The 15,637-nt window shown below is 49.6% G+C and overlaps 1 protein-coding gene across 2 annotated transcripts; it reads right to left on the minus strand.

Annotated features, from left to right (window-relative positions):
* Positions 1-1,187: 1,187 nt before the first annotated feature.
* Positions 1,188-14,754, minus strand: LOC101608437 (cocaine esterase-like). Of its 2 annotated transcripts, XM_045140802.1 has the most exons (13): positions 14,576-14,754; positions 13,243-13,432; positions 7,059-7,263; positions 5,998-6,136; positions 5,233-5,366; positions 4,893-5,151; positions 4,363-4,461; positions 3,944-4,084; positions 3,757-3,837; positions 3,390-3,534; positions 2,612-2,749; positions 2,029-2,101; positions 1,188-1,642 (listed from the first exon to the last, which is right to left on the minus strand). In XM_045140802.1, exons 2-13 carry the CDS (start codon positions 13,349-13,351, stop codon positions 1,456-1,458), a joined length of 1,710 nt encoding a protein of 569 aa, XP_044996737.1. In that variant the 5' UTR covers positions 13,352-13,432; positions 14,576-14,754; the 3' UTR covers positions 1,188-1,455. The 2 variants fall into 2 exon arrangements, with proteins under 2 accessions (XP_044996737.1, XP_044996730.1); XM_045140795.1 differs by lacking the exon at positions 14,576-14,754 and having other exon boundaries at positions 13,243-14,180.
* Positions 14,755-15,637: the final 883 nt, after the last annotated feature.

The raw sequence follows: 15,637 nt of genomic DNA on the forward strand, positions 1-15,637 counted from the left end.
CATTTCCCTGTCTGCTTCTCTGCCATGTAGTCAGGCAAGTGAGTGTGCCATGTTAGTGGTTTAACAGATGGCTGCTCCCAATCTTGGACTTTCTATATCCAAAACTGAGCTGGTGGAGTTAGGGAAATGGCTGAGCAGGTAAGAATGCTTGCTGCCCAAGCAAGAGGTCCTGAGAGGGCCACCCAACTTACAGTACTCATTACAGCCACCTGAACAAATCAAGACACTAGACATCTAGCATTCAGTTTTTCTACTGACTCCTGTTTATTTGAATATGAGGACATGGAGGACTTGCTGAGAGGCACAGTGACCCGGGTTTGGGAAATTTTCTCCAAGGGCAACCACTATGGTTAGAGGGCCTGAGAAGTCGGGGGAGAGGAGAAAGGGTGGACAAAGGTGAGGTGATGGAGGAAGGAAGGAGCCCATGCCCTATGGGGTGTTCAGGAAGGTGGTGTCCATTGGGGCTCACTCGTCAACACCAGTTTTTTTTTGCATGTGTATAGTGTGCATGCATGTATGTCTATTGTTCATGTGTGTATGAGCCTCACACATGAGGAGGGGAATAGTGCTTATGCACGTGGTAGCCAGAGATTGATGTCTGGAATTATCAACTGTTCCCTAACTTACTTATTTTTATCTGTTCATTTATTTGAGAGGGAGAGGGATAGAGAGAGAGAGAGAGAGTGAGAGAGAGAGAGAATATGGGTGCAACCAGGGCCTTCAACCACTGTAAACAAATTCCAGATGCATGTGCCACCTTGTACATCTGGATTATGTGGGTCCTGGGGAATTGAGCATGGATCCTTTGGCTTTGCAGGCAAACATCTTAATTGCTAAGCCATCTCTCTAGTTTTCCTACCTTAGTTTTGCGCCAGAGTTTCTTACAGAACCTGCAGCTCATGGATGTGGTTAGACTAGCCAGTAAGCCCTATCCATTCCTTGTATTTACCTCTGCAACACTGGGATCCAGGCATATGCCACCCACCAGGTATTTTATATGGGGTCTGGGGATCAAATTCATGTCCTAGTACTTGGGAGGCAGAGGTAGAAGGATCACCATGAGTTCAAGGCCACCCCGAGACTACATAGTGAATTCCAGGTCAGCCTAGGATAGAGAGAGACCCTACATGGAAAAACTAAAAAAAAAAAAAAAAAAAAAAAAAAAAAAATTAATAAAAATCATTTCCGCATTCCTGCATAGCAAGCAATTTTTCACTGACCTCCCCAGACTCTTGCCTGGGGGATCCACTGTGTGTATAACAAAGGTGGATTCCTAGCAAGCTTCACAATGAACATCATGCCTCGGAATTTTTCATAAAAGTTATCTGAACAAAAGGATGGATAGGGAAAGAATGGATATGTGAATGTTGGACTAAACTTTATGTCTAAGTACATGTTAGGACCTCAGGCTGATGTAGCCTACTCTTAGGACAACCCTGTACCCAACGTGGGGTACTACAGCTCTGCATGCTTGCCCTTAGCTTCCTTTAGCTCCTGGATCTTCTGGGGTAGAGTCTTGGTCCAGAACTGTAGCCTGCGGGCCTTCAGCGCATGGCCCACAGCAGGCTGGATGTTCAGCTGCAGGTACTGCTCGTCCTCATCAAATATGGGCCAGTGAGGCAGGCCCTCGCTGTTGGGGTTCCTGTGGACACACCCTCCCAGCAGGGCAGGGCAAGGATCAGTAAGGCCAAGTAGTCAGAAGGCTATGGGGACTGAGGGACAGATGTCCTGACACAAGAAAGCAAGATATTCCCACTAGTAATAGACTCCATGTGTGACAAGGTCACCTGGCCTATGTTGTCTCTCCCTTTCAGAGGCAGGCTCTAAAGAACAGTACCACAGCATTGTGCCCACTCTCCAGGTCACTGGAAGATGACCAGTGACTGGTGCTCACAGGGTCTGAATGGGTTCTGTCATTGAGGATAAGGCTATCACATGATAAAGAGCCCACACATGCTGAGGGGCCCACTGATGGAGCCTTGGATGGATAATCTCCCCTCAGGTGTTGAGGGTGGGGTGTCGTCTCACCCATGCCGTGCAAAGTTGGCCCAGTACTTCATCATCCTCCTGCTCAGCAGCTCCTCCTCCTCAGTGAAGTCAACTGCAGAGAGGAACAGGACAAGGGTCAGGGTCCTGGCCACCGCACGCAGCTGCCTGCTCATGTTCCGCTCTCACCGTCCCAGCTCTAGCCTGACCCTGGGTCCCGGCCTGCTCTCCTTCCCACTCACCACCCAGGATCCAGGTTCCTCTCTTTTCCCCAGTCTGCCTTTATGTGACCCAGTCTCTAGATGAATGTATCCTGGACTCATTGCTGACTCTGACGGCGTTCCTTTTCAGTTACGGCGGAAAGTCATCTAGGGAATCATTGTCCATGGCTCACTCTCTCTATCGTTCCCATACCTGATACCATGATGGCCCGTGTGGGGACAAGTGGGGACACCTCAGGTTGGAGTGGGAAAGGGCTTGGATTCCAACCCTAGTGTAGCCATTTGAGCTGTTCAGATGGTGCTCATCTGACCCTATCTTCTCTCTGAGCCTCTGTTTCCTAGGCTGGACAGTGAGAGTATTCACTCCTCAGCAACCCAATTCATAGAGAATGAGGAAGACTCACTGTTGTTGCCCCAGAAGGATAATCCAAAGACAAAGGGAACCTCATCACCATGGTCAGCCTTCACATGGGGTGGCTTGGTGTCTTTGAAGATGTTGGGGCGATGCTGGAACTCATAGAAGTAGACAGGGGCATGGGAACCTGGGGGCATGAATAGGTACTGACATCATGGTCCCTACCTGGAGCTGTCCTGCCTGACCCATGTTTATAAGATAGCTGGCTGTAATCTAGAAGGTAGTCCTAGGCTGGAGCAGAGGCTGTGAGAAAGGCTCTTGTTTAAGGACCTTGGCCTTCTTAGATGAGCAGTTGTGCCACTATCCTCAATTTCCTCACCTGTAAAACGAGGGATATGTCTCTTGAATAGACTAGTCATAAGGATTTCTTTTTTTTTTGGGGGGGGGTTTGAGGTAGGGTCTCACTCTGGTCCAGGCTGACCTGGAATTAACTCTGTAGTCTCAGGGTGGCCTTGAACTCGGCGATCCTCCTACCTCTGCCTCCCGAGTGCTGGGATTAAAGGCGTGTGCCACCACGCCCGGCTTAGGATTTCTTTATATGACCACCAAGTGGCTGGTTCCAGAGACCCAATAAAGCACTGGGGTCTCATGCGTATAATCGTAGCACTTGGGAAGCAGATTGCTACAAGTTTCAGGCTACAGAGTAAGATCTTGACCCTCCCCACTTGCCCCTCCATAAAGATTATGGGAGGGTCCTGGGCACTAAAGAGCTTACCTGGGACCAACAGCTCTCAGCTGCCGCACAGGCATCAGTTAGTTATACTCACGTTGAAAATTTGCTACTTGGAGTGAAGGGATCACAAAGATACTGTCTCCCATCATCTCCAGGAACTGGGCTTGGAGGAGCTGGGGATCCTTGGTGTCTCCAATGTACTCCTCCATTAACATGTCAACAAACTCTGGAGGCAACATCTAGTATAGGGGGATCAGGAAGAGGCAGGTAAGATAGGCTTGGGACAAGGAGGCTTAGAGAGCTGTGGCCTTATGAGATGTGTTATGGGGAGAAAGATCCAATTTCAGGGTGTACCCCACTCATACACACAGGTACACAACATCCTGTTTTCATAGATGTCTCAGCCTGGGCATATATATAAAAGTTACCTTTTCACTGGAGACCACCACCAGGAATCTTACCAATTGTGCTGATATGCTCTGCAGAACAGCCTTCAAGGTCTCTCTGTCCATTTCCTTCTTGGCGTCAGTGATATTAGTGGTCTGGGTGGCAGGAGGAGAGTCTTGAGGGTGGATGAACTTGGAGTTAGAAAGCCCTACCATCCTCCCTGGGCATGGCAAGCACGTGGGGCATAGAGGAAGAACTCACTGTGGGAATAAGCCAACCAAACTCATCATTGTTGACACCAATGATGCTGGGGACAGGCTGAAAATCATCAAAGGCCAGTAGCTCCTGTGGGTGCCTGGGTAGGAAGACTCCATCTACCACACCAGCTATGACGTTGAAGTTCTGAGGGGACATTCAAGAGCAAGGAACAATGTCACATCCTAGAGAATTTCTGATGTCATCTGGGTGCCTTACATCCATTCCTGGCTCATCCCTAAATCCCATTCTAAAGGCTCCCACGTTTGGTTCTATATTTCTAGACACCAGTTCAGACCCAGTACTGCCAAACAGCAAGACATGGAGATGACGTATCTCGTCCTGAAAAGTTGAAGGGCATGCGGGCCTTCTGCTCCACATGTTATTGCCATTCTTTCTCCACACTCATGACTATTGAGCCTTACCTTGGTAATAGCTAGCATTTCCTCTTCACTCTTGCCCCGCAGGCATCCTACCATGGCCTCTGAGTCGAGCTGCTCACATCCAGATAGGTTGGCAACCATCTGTAGAGGGACCAAGTAGGGGATGACTCTTCATTTGAGGCAGAAAGAAGGGTTTTCTCAATGTCCCAGCTGAGTGTGGGTGTCCAGCAAATCTCATGGGGAATGCTGCATGGATTGCAGCAAGTATGAACTTGTTGCCTCTTCCCTAGTTCTGAGAGGTGACAGCCATAGATGCCATCCCACCTATTCACATGGTTCTAAACATAATGGGGGCTCCTGGGTTCAGCTTTATTGGCCAGAGAAAACACTCAAGTTTGCGTGGGGCCAACAGATATGGATTCTAATTCTGGAGCTTCTCTGCAATTCCAGAAAAGGAGCAAGTACCCAGGGTACCTCCCTGGCCCTTGTGCCCACAGAGCTGATGGAGAACCAGAGGCTCCAAGGGTGAGGCTGAGGCAGAGGGTCTGGGCTTAGTGGCTGAGGACACTCACTCTGTAGACCCCCTCATGGGAGCTGGAGATGAGGCCAGGCAGCACAGCCACCCCACTCTGCATGATGGCTCCGTGGAAGAGTCCTCGGGACATGGGGGACACAACATGTGAAGACACACTTATGCCACCTGCTGACTCGCCAAAAATGGTGACACGGTCAGGGTTGCCTCCGAAGTGGGCAATGTTCTGCTGGACCCAGCGCAGGGCGGCCACTTGGTCCAGGTATCCCCAGTTGCCGCTGGCATGGTGGTCTCCAGTGCTGAGAAGTGGCAGAGACAGGGGTCACAGGACCATCCTGGTTTTGCTCAGCTCCCAAGGCCCAGCCTTGGCCCAGGCTCACCTGAAGAAGCCCGGGACACCCAGACGGTACTGGATCATGACCACCACCACGTCCTCAGTGGCTGCCAGCCTGGATCCATCAGTCATGGAAGCCATGCCTACAACCAGTGCACCGCCGTGGATCCACACCATCACCTGGGGAAATCCAGACAGATGCCAGGGGCTCCCAACCAATTTACACAATGCCTTTGCTGTCTCCAGCCTGTTTGCTACTTTGGCTCTGTCAAGCTGCTCACAGATGAGGCCTCACAACTGTTATGCACTGTGTCTGGGTGAAGATCCAAGTTCAATCAGAAAGACAAGGTCTCTAAATGTATAGTCAGTTCTATGCATCATAGCCTGGCTCAGTGATTCCCAGAAACCCTCTGAGGTGGAAAGAAAAGGAGTGTGGCCTTGGTAGTCCCACACAAATATTAATCAAGTGTCCTCCATTCCTATTGGCTCAAGGGATCATTGATGGTTGGGGTCATTGATGACCTCCTACTGCAGTCCTTGGTAGCTGAGTTGGTTTCCTGGGCACAAATTTGTTAAGTAAGTCCTTGGTATATCCGAGGGCCATAGCCTCTGACCTCTAGGAGAAACGGGCATGGTGTCCATATGCTCATTGGTCAGCTGCTTACCCTAGGTGTAAACACTTTATTTTACCTCGTAGTGGGAGTTTCTTGTGAGAATTCACACTACAGTTAGGCCCATGACAGTCTTGTTCCTTCTAATCTTCCTGCAGAAGGAATGCCCTACCACCAGCTGACCGTGGCTTGACACTCACAGGCAGGTTGGAGCCCTCCTGGGTGTGGGCAGGTGAGTAGATGTTGAGGTACAGGCAGTCCTCAGACATGGGGGTTGAAGGCAGGGTCAGAGTGAACAGCGTCGTAATCACATTCAACTGATCAGCATTCTGCAGACACCTGGCAGCAAAGGCAGTGACTTAAGGGCCTGTGCAATGGTCAGAACTAGATTTGCTGCTAGCTACCTGCATGCCCCTCTCTCCCTGATGCCTTGCTCACACTCAACCCTCCTCTAAATTCCCTTCCAACCAAGATAAAGGCTATGGGTTCCAGGGCAGCTTGGAGAGTCCAGACTTCCAAGAAGGCTCCATGGTTGGATGAGGCCTTTGATCCTATTCCTTCTAAAAATGGGAAAATCTGACTTAGTATTCTCTATGGGATTCCTTTGCTGTGCATGGTAGCATCATTCATTACTTCTCCCTGTACCAGTTCAGGCCTGGATCAAGGGAGCTGTCTCCACATAGGTGCTGCATTGATGAATGGTGTTTATTTTTCCCATAGGGCAATGGGATCTGCACCCCCATCCCAAATCCAGACTCTTGAGGATTCTCATCAGTTCTATCACGTTCAAGTGGAAGTACATACACTTATGTCACCTGTCCCTGTTGGTTGGCTCAGTGACATGCAACCCAAGGACCTCACTGTTGCCTTCCTCAAGGACCTGAAGTATCTACTGCTAGGTCAGGGGCTCGTACAGGTTCTTGGAGTCAAGCCAAACTTCTCTCAGCTATAACTCCCTTGGTAGCAAGAATGTTAGCGAGAGGCCTAATCAGAGCACAGGTGCATCTGCTCACATCTGCAGATCTAGAGCTAGCACCCTGTGGATGTCGAGCCTTGAGTTACAAACCTGGCAGTTCTTCCAGCCTGTAAGGAGCAGCCTAGGCATCAGAAAATGCACCTGGAAATGCCCTCTGCCTCCCCCCCCCCCCCACATATTGTGTAGAGAGGAAACTAACTGTGTGCTTGAAGTGGAAAGACTGTGTCACTGTCCCAGAGCTCAGAGCACCCACCCACCCCAGGGCCAGAAGTCCCCTGGACTTACATGGCTGGGTAGGAGGTCCCATCCCTCACACCATTCCATGATTCAGGTGGTTCAGGAGGTGCAAACCGCAGAGGTCCAACAGGTGGCTTAGCAAAGGGAATTCCAAGGAAGGCAAGGACTTCACTGTCAGTGTCCTTCACCTGGATGAGGCTGCCCCGCACCTGCCCTGTGTGTGTGGTTCTGATGGGGCTCCTTGAGGCACGGCCTGCATGTGGAGAGATCATGACAGGTAGGTCTGCCTAATTTGCTGTTGCCACACTGTGGGTATGTTGCTGCCTCCCTCCTCACCCTCAGCTCAGCCTTATCAAGGGATCCTGGTCTTGTCATTTTCAAAGCCCAGGCTCAGGTGAATAGAGAGTAAGCAAAGCAATTCTTAAGATTGCTAAGAAGACACGAGAGTATGCTCTGCTTTCCAGGGCTTTCGTATGTATGTATGTATGTATGTATGTATTGGCACGTGTGTGTGTGGTGTGGGTGTATGTGTGTGTACATGCATGTAGAGGCCAAAGGATAATCTTGGATGCTACTTCTCAGGTACGAAGTTATCCACCAACTTTTTTTTTTAGAGAGAGAGAGAATTGGCACACCAGGGCCTCAGACACTGAAACGGAACTCTGGATGCCTGTGCCACCTAGTAACATGTGCAACCTTGTGCCTGCCTTACCTTCGTGTATCTGGCTTACATAGGATCTGGAGAGAGATCAAACATGGGTCCTTAAGCTGCACAGGCAAGCACCTTAACCGCTAAGCCATTTCTCCAGCCCATCCACCTGTTTTTGGAGGGGTGGGGTGGACAGGTGTTCTCATTGACCTAAAGCTTACAATTAGGTAGATTGGCTGGCTAGTAAGCCCAAACCCAGGTATCCTCCGTCTCCCCAGTACTGGTACTCCAGGTGTGTGCCACCACATCTGGCATTTTTACATGGTTACTGGGGATCAAACTCAGGTCTTTATGCTTATAAGGTGTTGCAGTCTGGTTCACATTGCTGGTAGAAATCACCCAACCAAGAGCAGCTTCTGGAAAAAAGAGGTTTATTTGGCTTACAGGCTCGAGGGGAAGCTCCACAATGGCAGGGGAAAACGATGGCATGAGCAGAGGGTGGACATCACCCCCTGGCCAACAGAAGATGGACCAAAGCAACAGGAGGGTGTGCCAAACACTGGCATGGGGAAACTGGCTATAAAGCCCATAAGCCCGCCCCCAACAATACACTCCCTCCAGGAGGCATTAATTCCCAAATATCCATCAGCTGGGGACCTAGCATTCAGAACACCTAAGTTTATGGGGGACACCTGAATCAAACCACCACATTCCGCCCCTGGCCCCCATAAACTGATATCCATACATGATGTAAAATACAATGCTTTCAGTCTGACTTTTAAAGTCCCCATAGTTTTTATCAATCTCAATGATGTTCATACATCCCCATAGTTCGAGATCTTTTAACTGAGCCATAATACCAAAATATAACCTCAAAAAACCCATAATGACACAGAATAAATATTCACACTGCAAAAGATGGCATTGGGCATAGCAAAGAGACATTCAACCAATACAAGATTTAAAACAACCAGGGCAAACATCAAACTCTATAGCTTCAAGTCCAGCAACTCAAACCAGTGACAAATCTTCAAGTCCGATAATTCTAACCAGCAACAAGTCTCTGGCATTCCAATTCCGCCCCTCCAGCTAGGCTACTCATAGTCCTGGGAAACTTCACCGGTGCCGGCAGCTCCTCAGCAGCCATCTCATGGTCCCGGCATCTCCACTGGGTCTCCACTGCAAGCCACGGTTCATCTTTATGGCCCCATGCGGTCTCTATGCAGACAACCAGCAAACCTGCTTCACACTGCCCATGGCCATTTCCAAAACACAAGACCGTGTTGCAAACTCAATGACCCTCTTTCCAGCATTTCTTATACTCCACAATACCAGGCAGGGTGCCAATTTGTTAATCCAGGGGGTATTAAAGCAGACTTTGAAGAACAGGACACTCCTTGAGCACTCAGACCCCTTCAAAAGAGTTGACATTCTTCTTGTTGCCCCAGCGCAGGTCAGCTAGCCCAGTCTCAAAGGTTGTAATCTCTCAGTTGCAGCTGAATGGACAGCAGTTCACCCAAAGATTTTTCTTTCTGTGCCATATCCCTCTGCACACACCAGTTCATTTCTACGCAAAGCAACCCTGCACAGTTTCTCAGGACATGGGCATAAGAGCAAGCTTCTCACACAAACTGCTAGCCCAGTCCAAGCAAAGCTCTTTCTCGCCCTCATAAGCCAAACCTCACAGCCCGTAGTTCTTACTGCCTTCCGGTCTTTCAGCTCTGACCAGGATAGACCATTAAGCTGTACTTACAGCACTACAAGGCATCTCTTAGGCCAAGGTTTCAAATCTCCCACATTCCTCTTGAAAATCAGCTCTAAAAGGCCAAAGCCACATAGTCAGGTGTTTAGCAGCAATCCCACTCCTCGGTACCACTTTACTGTTGCAGTCTGGTTCGCATTGCTGGTAGAAATCACCCAACCAAGAGCAGCTTCTGGGAAAAAGAGGTTTATTTGGCTTACAGGCTCGAGGGGAAGCTCCACAATGGCAGGGGAAAACGATGGCATGAGCAGAGGGTGGACATCACCCCTTGGCCAACAGAAGATGGACCAAAGCAACAGGAGGGTGTGCCAAACACTGGCATGGGGAAACTGGCTATAAAGCCCATAAGCCCGCCCCCAACAATACACTCCCTCCAGGAGGCATTAATTCCCAAATATCCATCAGCTGGGAACCTAGCATTCAGAACACCTAAGTTTATGGGGGACACCTGAATCAAACCACCACATTCCGCCCCTGGCCCCCATAAACTGATATCCATACATGATGTAAAATACAATGCTTTCAGTCTGACTTTTAAAGTCCCCATAGTTTTTATCAATCTCAATGATGTTCATACATCCCCATAGTTCGAGATCTTTTAACTGAGCCATAATACCAAAATATAACCTCAAAAAACCCATAATGACACAGAATAAATATTCACACTGCAAAAGATGGCATTGGGCATAGCAAAGAGACATTCAACCAATACAAGATTTAAAACAACCAGGGCAAACATCAAACTCTATAGCTTCAAGTCCAGCAACTCAAACCAGTGACAAATCTTCAAGTCCGATAATTCTAACCAGCAACAAGTCTCTGGCATTCCAATTCCGCCCCTCCAGCTAGGCTACTCATAGTCCTGGGAAACTTCACCGGTGCCGGCAGCTCCTCAGCAGCCATCTCATGGTCCCGGCATCTCCACTGGGTCTCCACTGCAAGCCACGGTTCATCTTTATGGCCCCATGCGGTCTCTATGCAGACAACCAGCAAACCTGCTTCACACTGCCCATGGCCATTTCCAAAACACAAGACCGTGTTGCAAACTCAATGACCCTCTTTCCAGCATTTCTTATACTCCACAATACCAGGCAGGGTGCCAATTTGTTAATCCAGGGGGTATTAAAGCAGACTTTGAAGAACAGGACACTCCTTGAGCACTCAGACCCCTTCAAAAGAGTTGACATTCTTCTTGTTGCCCCAGCGCAGGTCAGCTAGCCCAGTCTCAAAGGTTGTAATCTCTCAGTTGCAGCTGAATGGACAGCAGTTCACCCAAAGATTTTTCTTTCTGTGCCATATCCCTCTGCACACACCAGTTCATTTCTACGCAAAGCAACCCTGCACAGTTTCTCAGGACATGGGCATAAGAGCAAGCTTCTCACACAAACTGCTAGCCCAGTCCAAGCAAAGCTCTTTCTCGCCCTCATAAGCCAAACCTCACAGCCCGTAGTTCTTACTGCCTTCCGGTCTTTCAGCTCTGACCAGGATAGACCATTAAGCTGTACTTACAGCACTACAAGGCATCTCTTAGGCCAAGGTTTCAAATCTCCCACATTCCTCTTGAAAATCAGCTCTAAAAGGCCAAAGCCACATAGTCAGGTGTTTAGCAGCAATCCCACTCCTCGGTACCACTTTACTGTTGCAGTCTGGTTCGCATTGCTGGTAGAAATCACCCAACCAAGAGCAGCTTCTGGGAAAAAGAGGTTTATTTGGCTTACAGGCTCGAGGGGAAGCTCCACAATGGCAGGGGAAAACGATGGCATGAGCAGAGGGTGGACATCACCCCTTGGCCAACAGAAGATGGACCAAAGCAACAGGAGGGTGTGCCAAACACTGGCATGGGGAAACTGGCTATAAAGCCCATAAGCCCGCCCCCAACAATACACTCCCTCCAGGAGGCATTAATTCCCAAATATCCATCAGCTGGGAACCTAGCATTCAGAACACCTAAGTTTATGGGGGACACCTGAATCAAACCACCACATAAGGCAAACACTTTATCCACTGGACTATCTCCCCAGGCCTACCTTCCAGGTTTTTTGTTTGTAAACAGAAAAAGAGGGAGAGAAAGAGAGGGGGAGGGAGAGAGGGAGAGAATGGGCATGCCAAGGCCTTGAGCCACTGCAAATGAATTCCAGACACATGTGCGACCTTGTGCATCTGGCTTACGTGGGTCCTGGGGAATAGAACCTGGGTCCCGTGGCTTTGAAGACAAGCACCTTAACTGCTAAGACATATCTCCAGTCCTCTCCAGTTTTTCTTAAAAAAAATTTTTATTTATTTATTTTTAAAATATTTTTTTATTTATTTACTTATTTGAAAGAAAAACAGAGTGGATGTGCAAGGGCTTCTAGTCACTGCAAACAAACTCCAGATGATCTGGCTTACATGGGTACTGGGAAATCAAACCTGGATTCTTAGGCTTCACAGGCAAGTACCTTAACCACTAAGCAATCTCTCCAGTCCTATTTTATTTATTTGTGTGTGGGGTGTGTGTGAAAGGGGGAGAGAAAGAGAGAGAGAGAGAGGATGAGTGTACCAGGGCCTCTAGCCACTGCAAATGAACTGCAGTTGTTTGAGCCATCTTGTGCATCTGGCTTTACATGAGTACTGAGAAATTACCCTGGGGTCCTCAGTCTTTGCAGGCAAGCACATTAATAGACTGAGCCATCTCTTCACCCCCCCTCCCCCGCCTTTTATGAGGTAAGGTCTCATTCTAGCCCAGGCTGACCTGGCACTCATTCTGTAGTCCCAGGCTGGTCTCGAACTCATGGTGATCCTCCTACCTCTGCCTCCCAAGTGCTGGAATTAAAGGCATGTACCACCAAGCCTGACTCTATAGTCTTTTAAACATATACATGTGTAGATTATGTGAAAATAGCAGGCTATTTTAAGTAACAGATTTGATATCTAGAGATCTGGGTATATGCTGTGGGGTTCTGAAGCCAATCCCCATGGATATTAATGGACAGCTATGTTCTTTCTGAATGTGGGTACAAGTCAAAATCCTATTTAAAAAGTGAACCATCAGTGAGTGAGGCTGTGGGAAGTCTTCCTGTCTGATGACTTCTAAGAGCTTAACAATAGAAAGAAAGGGAGTAGACAGGCAGAGGTGGTTACTCATGGGTCAGGTGAGTGTGGCTTCCTGCTGGGCCGTTTAAGTTAAGACCATAGTAGACAATCAGGTTCCATAGTAGGAACCCTTGTGGTGAGAGAATGGAAGGCCAGGGAACACCCAGACCTGGTGCCTGCCTGGCCTGGGCTACTGGTATGGGCCTAGCAGGCACAGAGCATGTCATTTTTGCCCTAATGGTCAAGCCACCTCTTTGCCACAGCTCAGGTACATGGGGTGAAAGGGAACCCAGTGACCCCTCACAACTTTGAGCTTTCAGAGAACTGCACCCCCAGAGTTAGTAATCCTGCACGAATCTCCTTTGGAAAGTACCAAGGTGGTTCTCTGGCCAAGGCAGAGTCAGTCTCAGACGGAAGTCATGGTGTGACGTGTACTGTCACTTCCTCTGGCCAGTGGCGGTCCCCACCACAAACACAAGAGGAAAAGATTCCCAGTCTCACTCCACTTGACCGATGCCAGCACTCCTGACCTGCCCAGCTTGCCCTTCTCCCAGTCCTTTTACTCAGATGGCTAGTCAGTGTTGAGTGTCAATCCTCAACTATTCCAGGGACCCACTGGGGGTGCTACAGATGCATTAGGCAGGAGCAGGGTTCCCTGTTGTCAACTCTACCAGCATCCACCTCCCTGGTGCCTTCCCTCCCCTCACTCTTAGGCTCTGTCCCTGCAAAACTTGGCAGGCAGGTCTTACCTGAGTCCTTGTTGCTCCCTGTAGCACTGTCGCCACAAACCTCGGAGAGGAGAAGCAGGAGCCCACAGGTCATTGCACTCAGCTGCTCGTGATGCAGGCCCAGCCTCATGGTAGACTCCCGGGCCTGTGTCTGCAGTGCTGGCGCTCTCTCTGCCTTTCACCAACTAGCAGCTGCTCTTCAGGGCTTTACCTAAGTAGGAGTTTCAACTGGGTAGGGCCTAGGTGGGGCTCAGGGTGTCACTGGGCAAGGTGAGTACTGAACAAGTGTACAAACGTGCCACTGGTAGGGCAGAGGTCGCCTGCAGAGATCTCCGGGAGCCTGTGGCCAGCAGGGGTGGAGGGTGGCCGCCTCTTTCCTTGTTCCCTTTAGTCTCCTTCCAACATAGTGCAAGGCTTCGGTAGTCCCTTGGACATTTTAGGAATGCTCTGCTTAGACCTAGGACTGCGGCGTTCCTCCAGGAGTGGAAAGCTGTACTTGGAGAATCTACGATGGCTTATCTGAAACGGAGCAGGCTCAGGATCCCACGGATGGAGGACAAGGCCAACTTTGGCTGGAGTAGGGAATCTCCTGAGCAAAAGCAGTGCCCTTTACTGTGTCCCTCTTCTAGGGACTGTGCCCTTCATCCTGAGAGCTCCACCTTGTCTTAGGGACTCAAAGTTCTTGGTCCTTTTAATAGTTCCTCATATCTTTTAAAAATAATTCATTTATTTATTTATTTGAAAGATGAGAAAGAGGCAGATATATCACATTTTTGTTATGACTTTCTTATCCAGAGTGCTTACTTTCCTTGAACGTAGATTTCGTGTTTCAAAAGGTTTAGGTCTGTCTGGCAAGATGGCTTATCTGCTAAAGATGCTTGCTTGAAAAGTATGCCCTTCCCCAAAACACAGAAGAGTGCATGTGTTTGGAGTTTGTTTGCAGTGGCAAGAGGCTCTGGCATGCCCATTCTCCTGCTTGCTCTCTCAAATACAAATTTTTTTTTTTTTAAAGTTGAGGTTTTTTTTTTTTTAAATTATTTATTTATTTATTTATTTGAGAGCAACAGACACAGAAAGACAGATAGAGGGAGAGAGAGAGAATGGGCGCGCCAGGGCTTCCAGCCTCTGCAAACGAACTCCAGACGTGTGCGCCCCCTTGTGCATCTGGCTAACGTGGGACAGCCTGGCAGCTCAGACCCCAACTCAACAGCTTTTGCCCTGCCTCAGAGTGGTCCTGAGTGGTCTTTGGTCGTTCACGAACCTTACACCTGGTGCCCTGGCTTGGATAGGCTCCGGTTGCCCTCTTGGGCGGCCAGACCTCCTTCCCCCACCAGACCACTGCGCTGCCACTGACCCTCTGCCAGGCCAGGCTCTCCCTCTTCCTCTTCCCTCCGGAGGTGTCCTCCAGCAACGGGCTTGCTCTCACAGGTTCCCTCCCCGCCCTCGGGGAGCACCGCCGTGCAGCGTCTCGGGCGGCCCTCGCCCGTTTCTGGGCTCCGCGGGCCTCAAGCCCTGGGGAACCCGTCAGCCCCCCGGGCCCGAGGGCCGCCTTTCGGCCCGTTCGCTGGCCTAGGGGCGCTCCCCCTCCGCCTTCCAGACTCTCGCTCCTCCCTCGGTCTTTCGGCCCTGTCGGTCCTCCTCTCAGCTGAATTCCCTCGGCCGCAGCGTCGGGCCGGCCGGGATTGCCCGGGAGAAGGAAGCTCCTCGCCCGGGCTCCGCGCGGCCACCGCGCATGCGCGCTCCCCCCCTCCTCCTCCTGAGAGCTCCTTCTCCAAAACTAATAATTACTCCTTTAAGACCACATCTTACTTTTCTCCTTCTCTCCCCTCCTATACCCTCTCCTTCTCCCTCTCATCTGAGATGGAAAATAAAACTTCCAAAACTGTCCCTCTCACCACCTCTCCCCCCTACCCCCTCCCCCGTCCCAGTCTACTACAAAACTTAAAAAACTAAGCCTCCAAGATGATATCAAACCAAGCCATTTGATTTTTTTTTTTTTTCCGAGGGAGGGTCTCACTCTAGGCCAGGCTGACCTGGAATTCACTACGGAGTCTCAGGATGGCCTTTTACTCACTGTGATCCTCCTACCTCTGCCTCCAGGGTGCTAGGATTAAAGGCTTGTGCCACCACACCCTGCTTTATTTCATCTTTTATTAGAACAAGGCCTAGCCTCAATATAAATTAGGCAATAGATCCATATCTTTTGATTTCCAAATTCTTACTGATTTAAACAAACTCACTACAGCACTGGCAATTGGTTTGGGATTCCCAATATTCAAAGATTTTCACTCTACACACCTGTCCTCTCTGCTCTGCTTGCCCTACTCACCAGATCCTTCTAACCAAGGTGAGACTGACCCCATTTAGATAAAACATCAAAAAGTAACAACAGGATGGTGACAGATCCCATGCCAAA

The sequence above is a fragment of the Jaculus jaculus genome, chromosome 1, assembly GCF_020740685.1.
Source record: "Jaculus jaculus isolate mJacJac1 chromosome 1, mJacJac1.mat.Y.cur, whole genome shotgun sequence".
NCBI lineage: Eukaryota > Metazoa > Chordata > Mammalia > Rodentia > Dipodidae > Jaculus > Jaculus jaculus.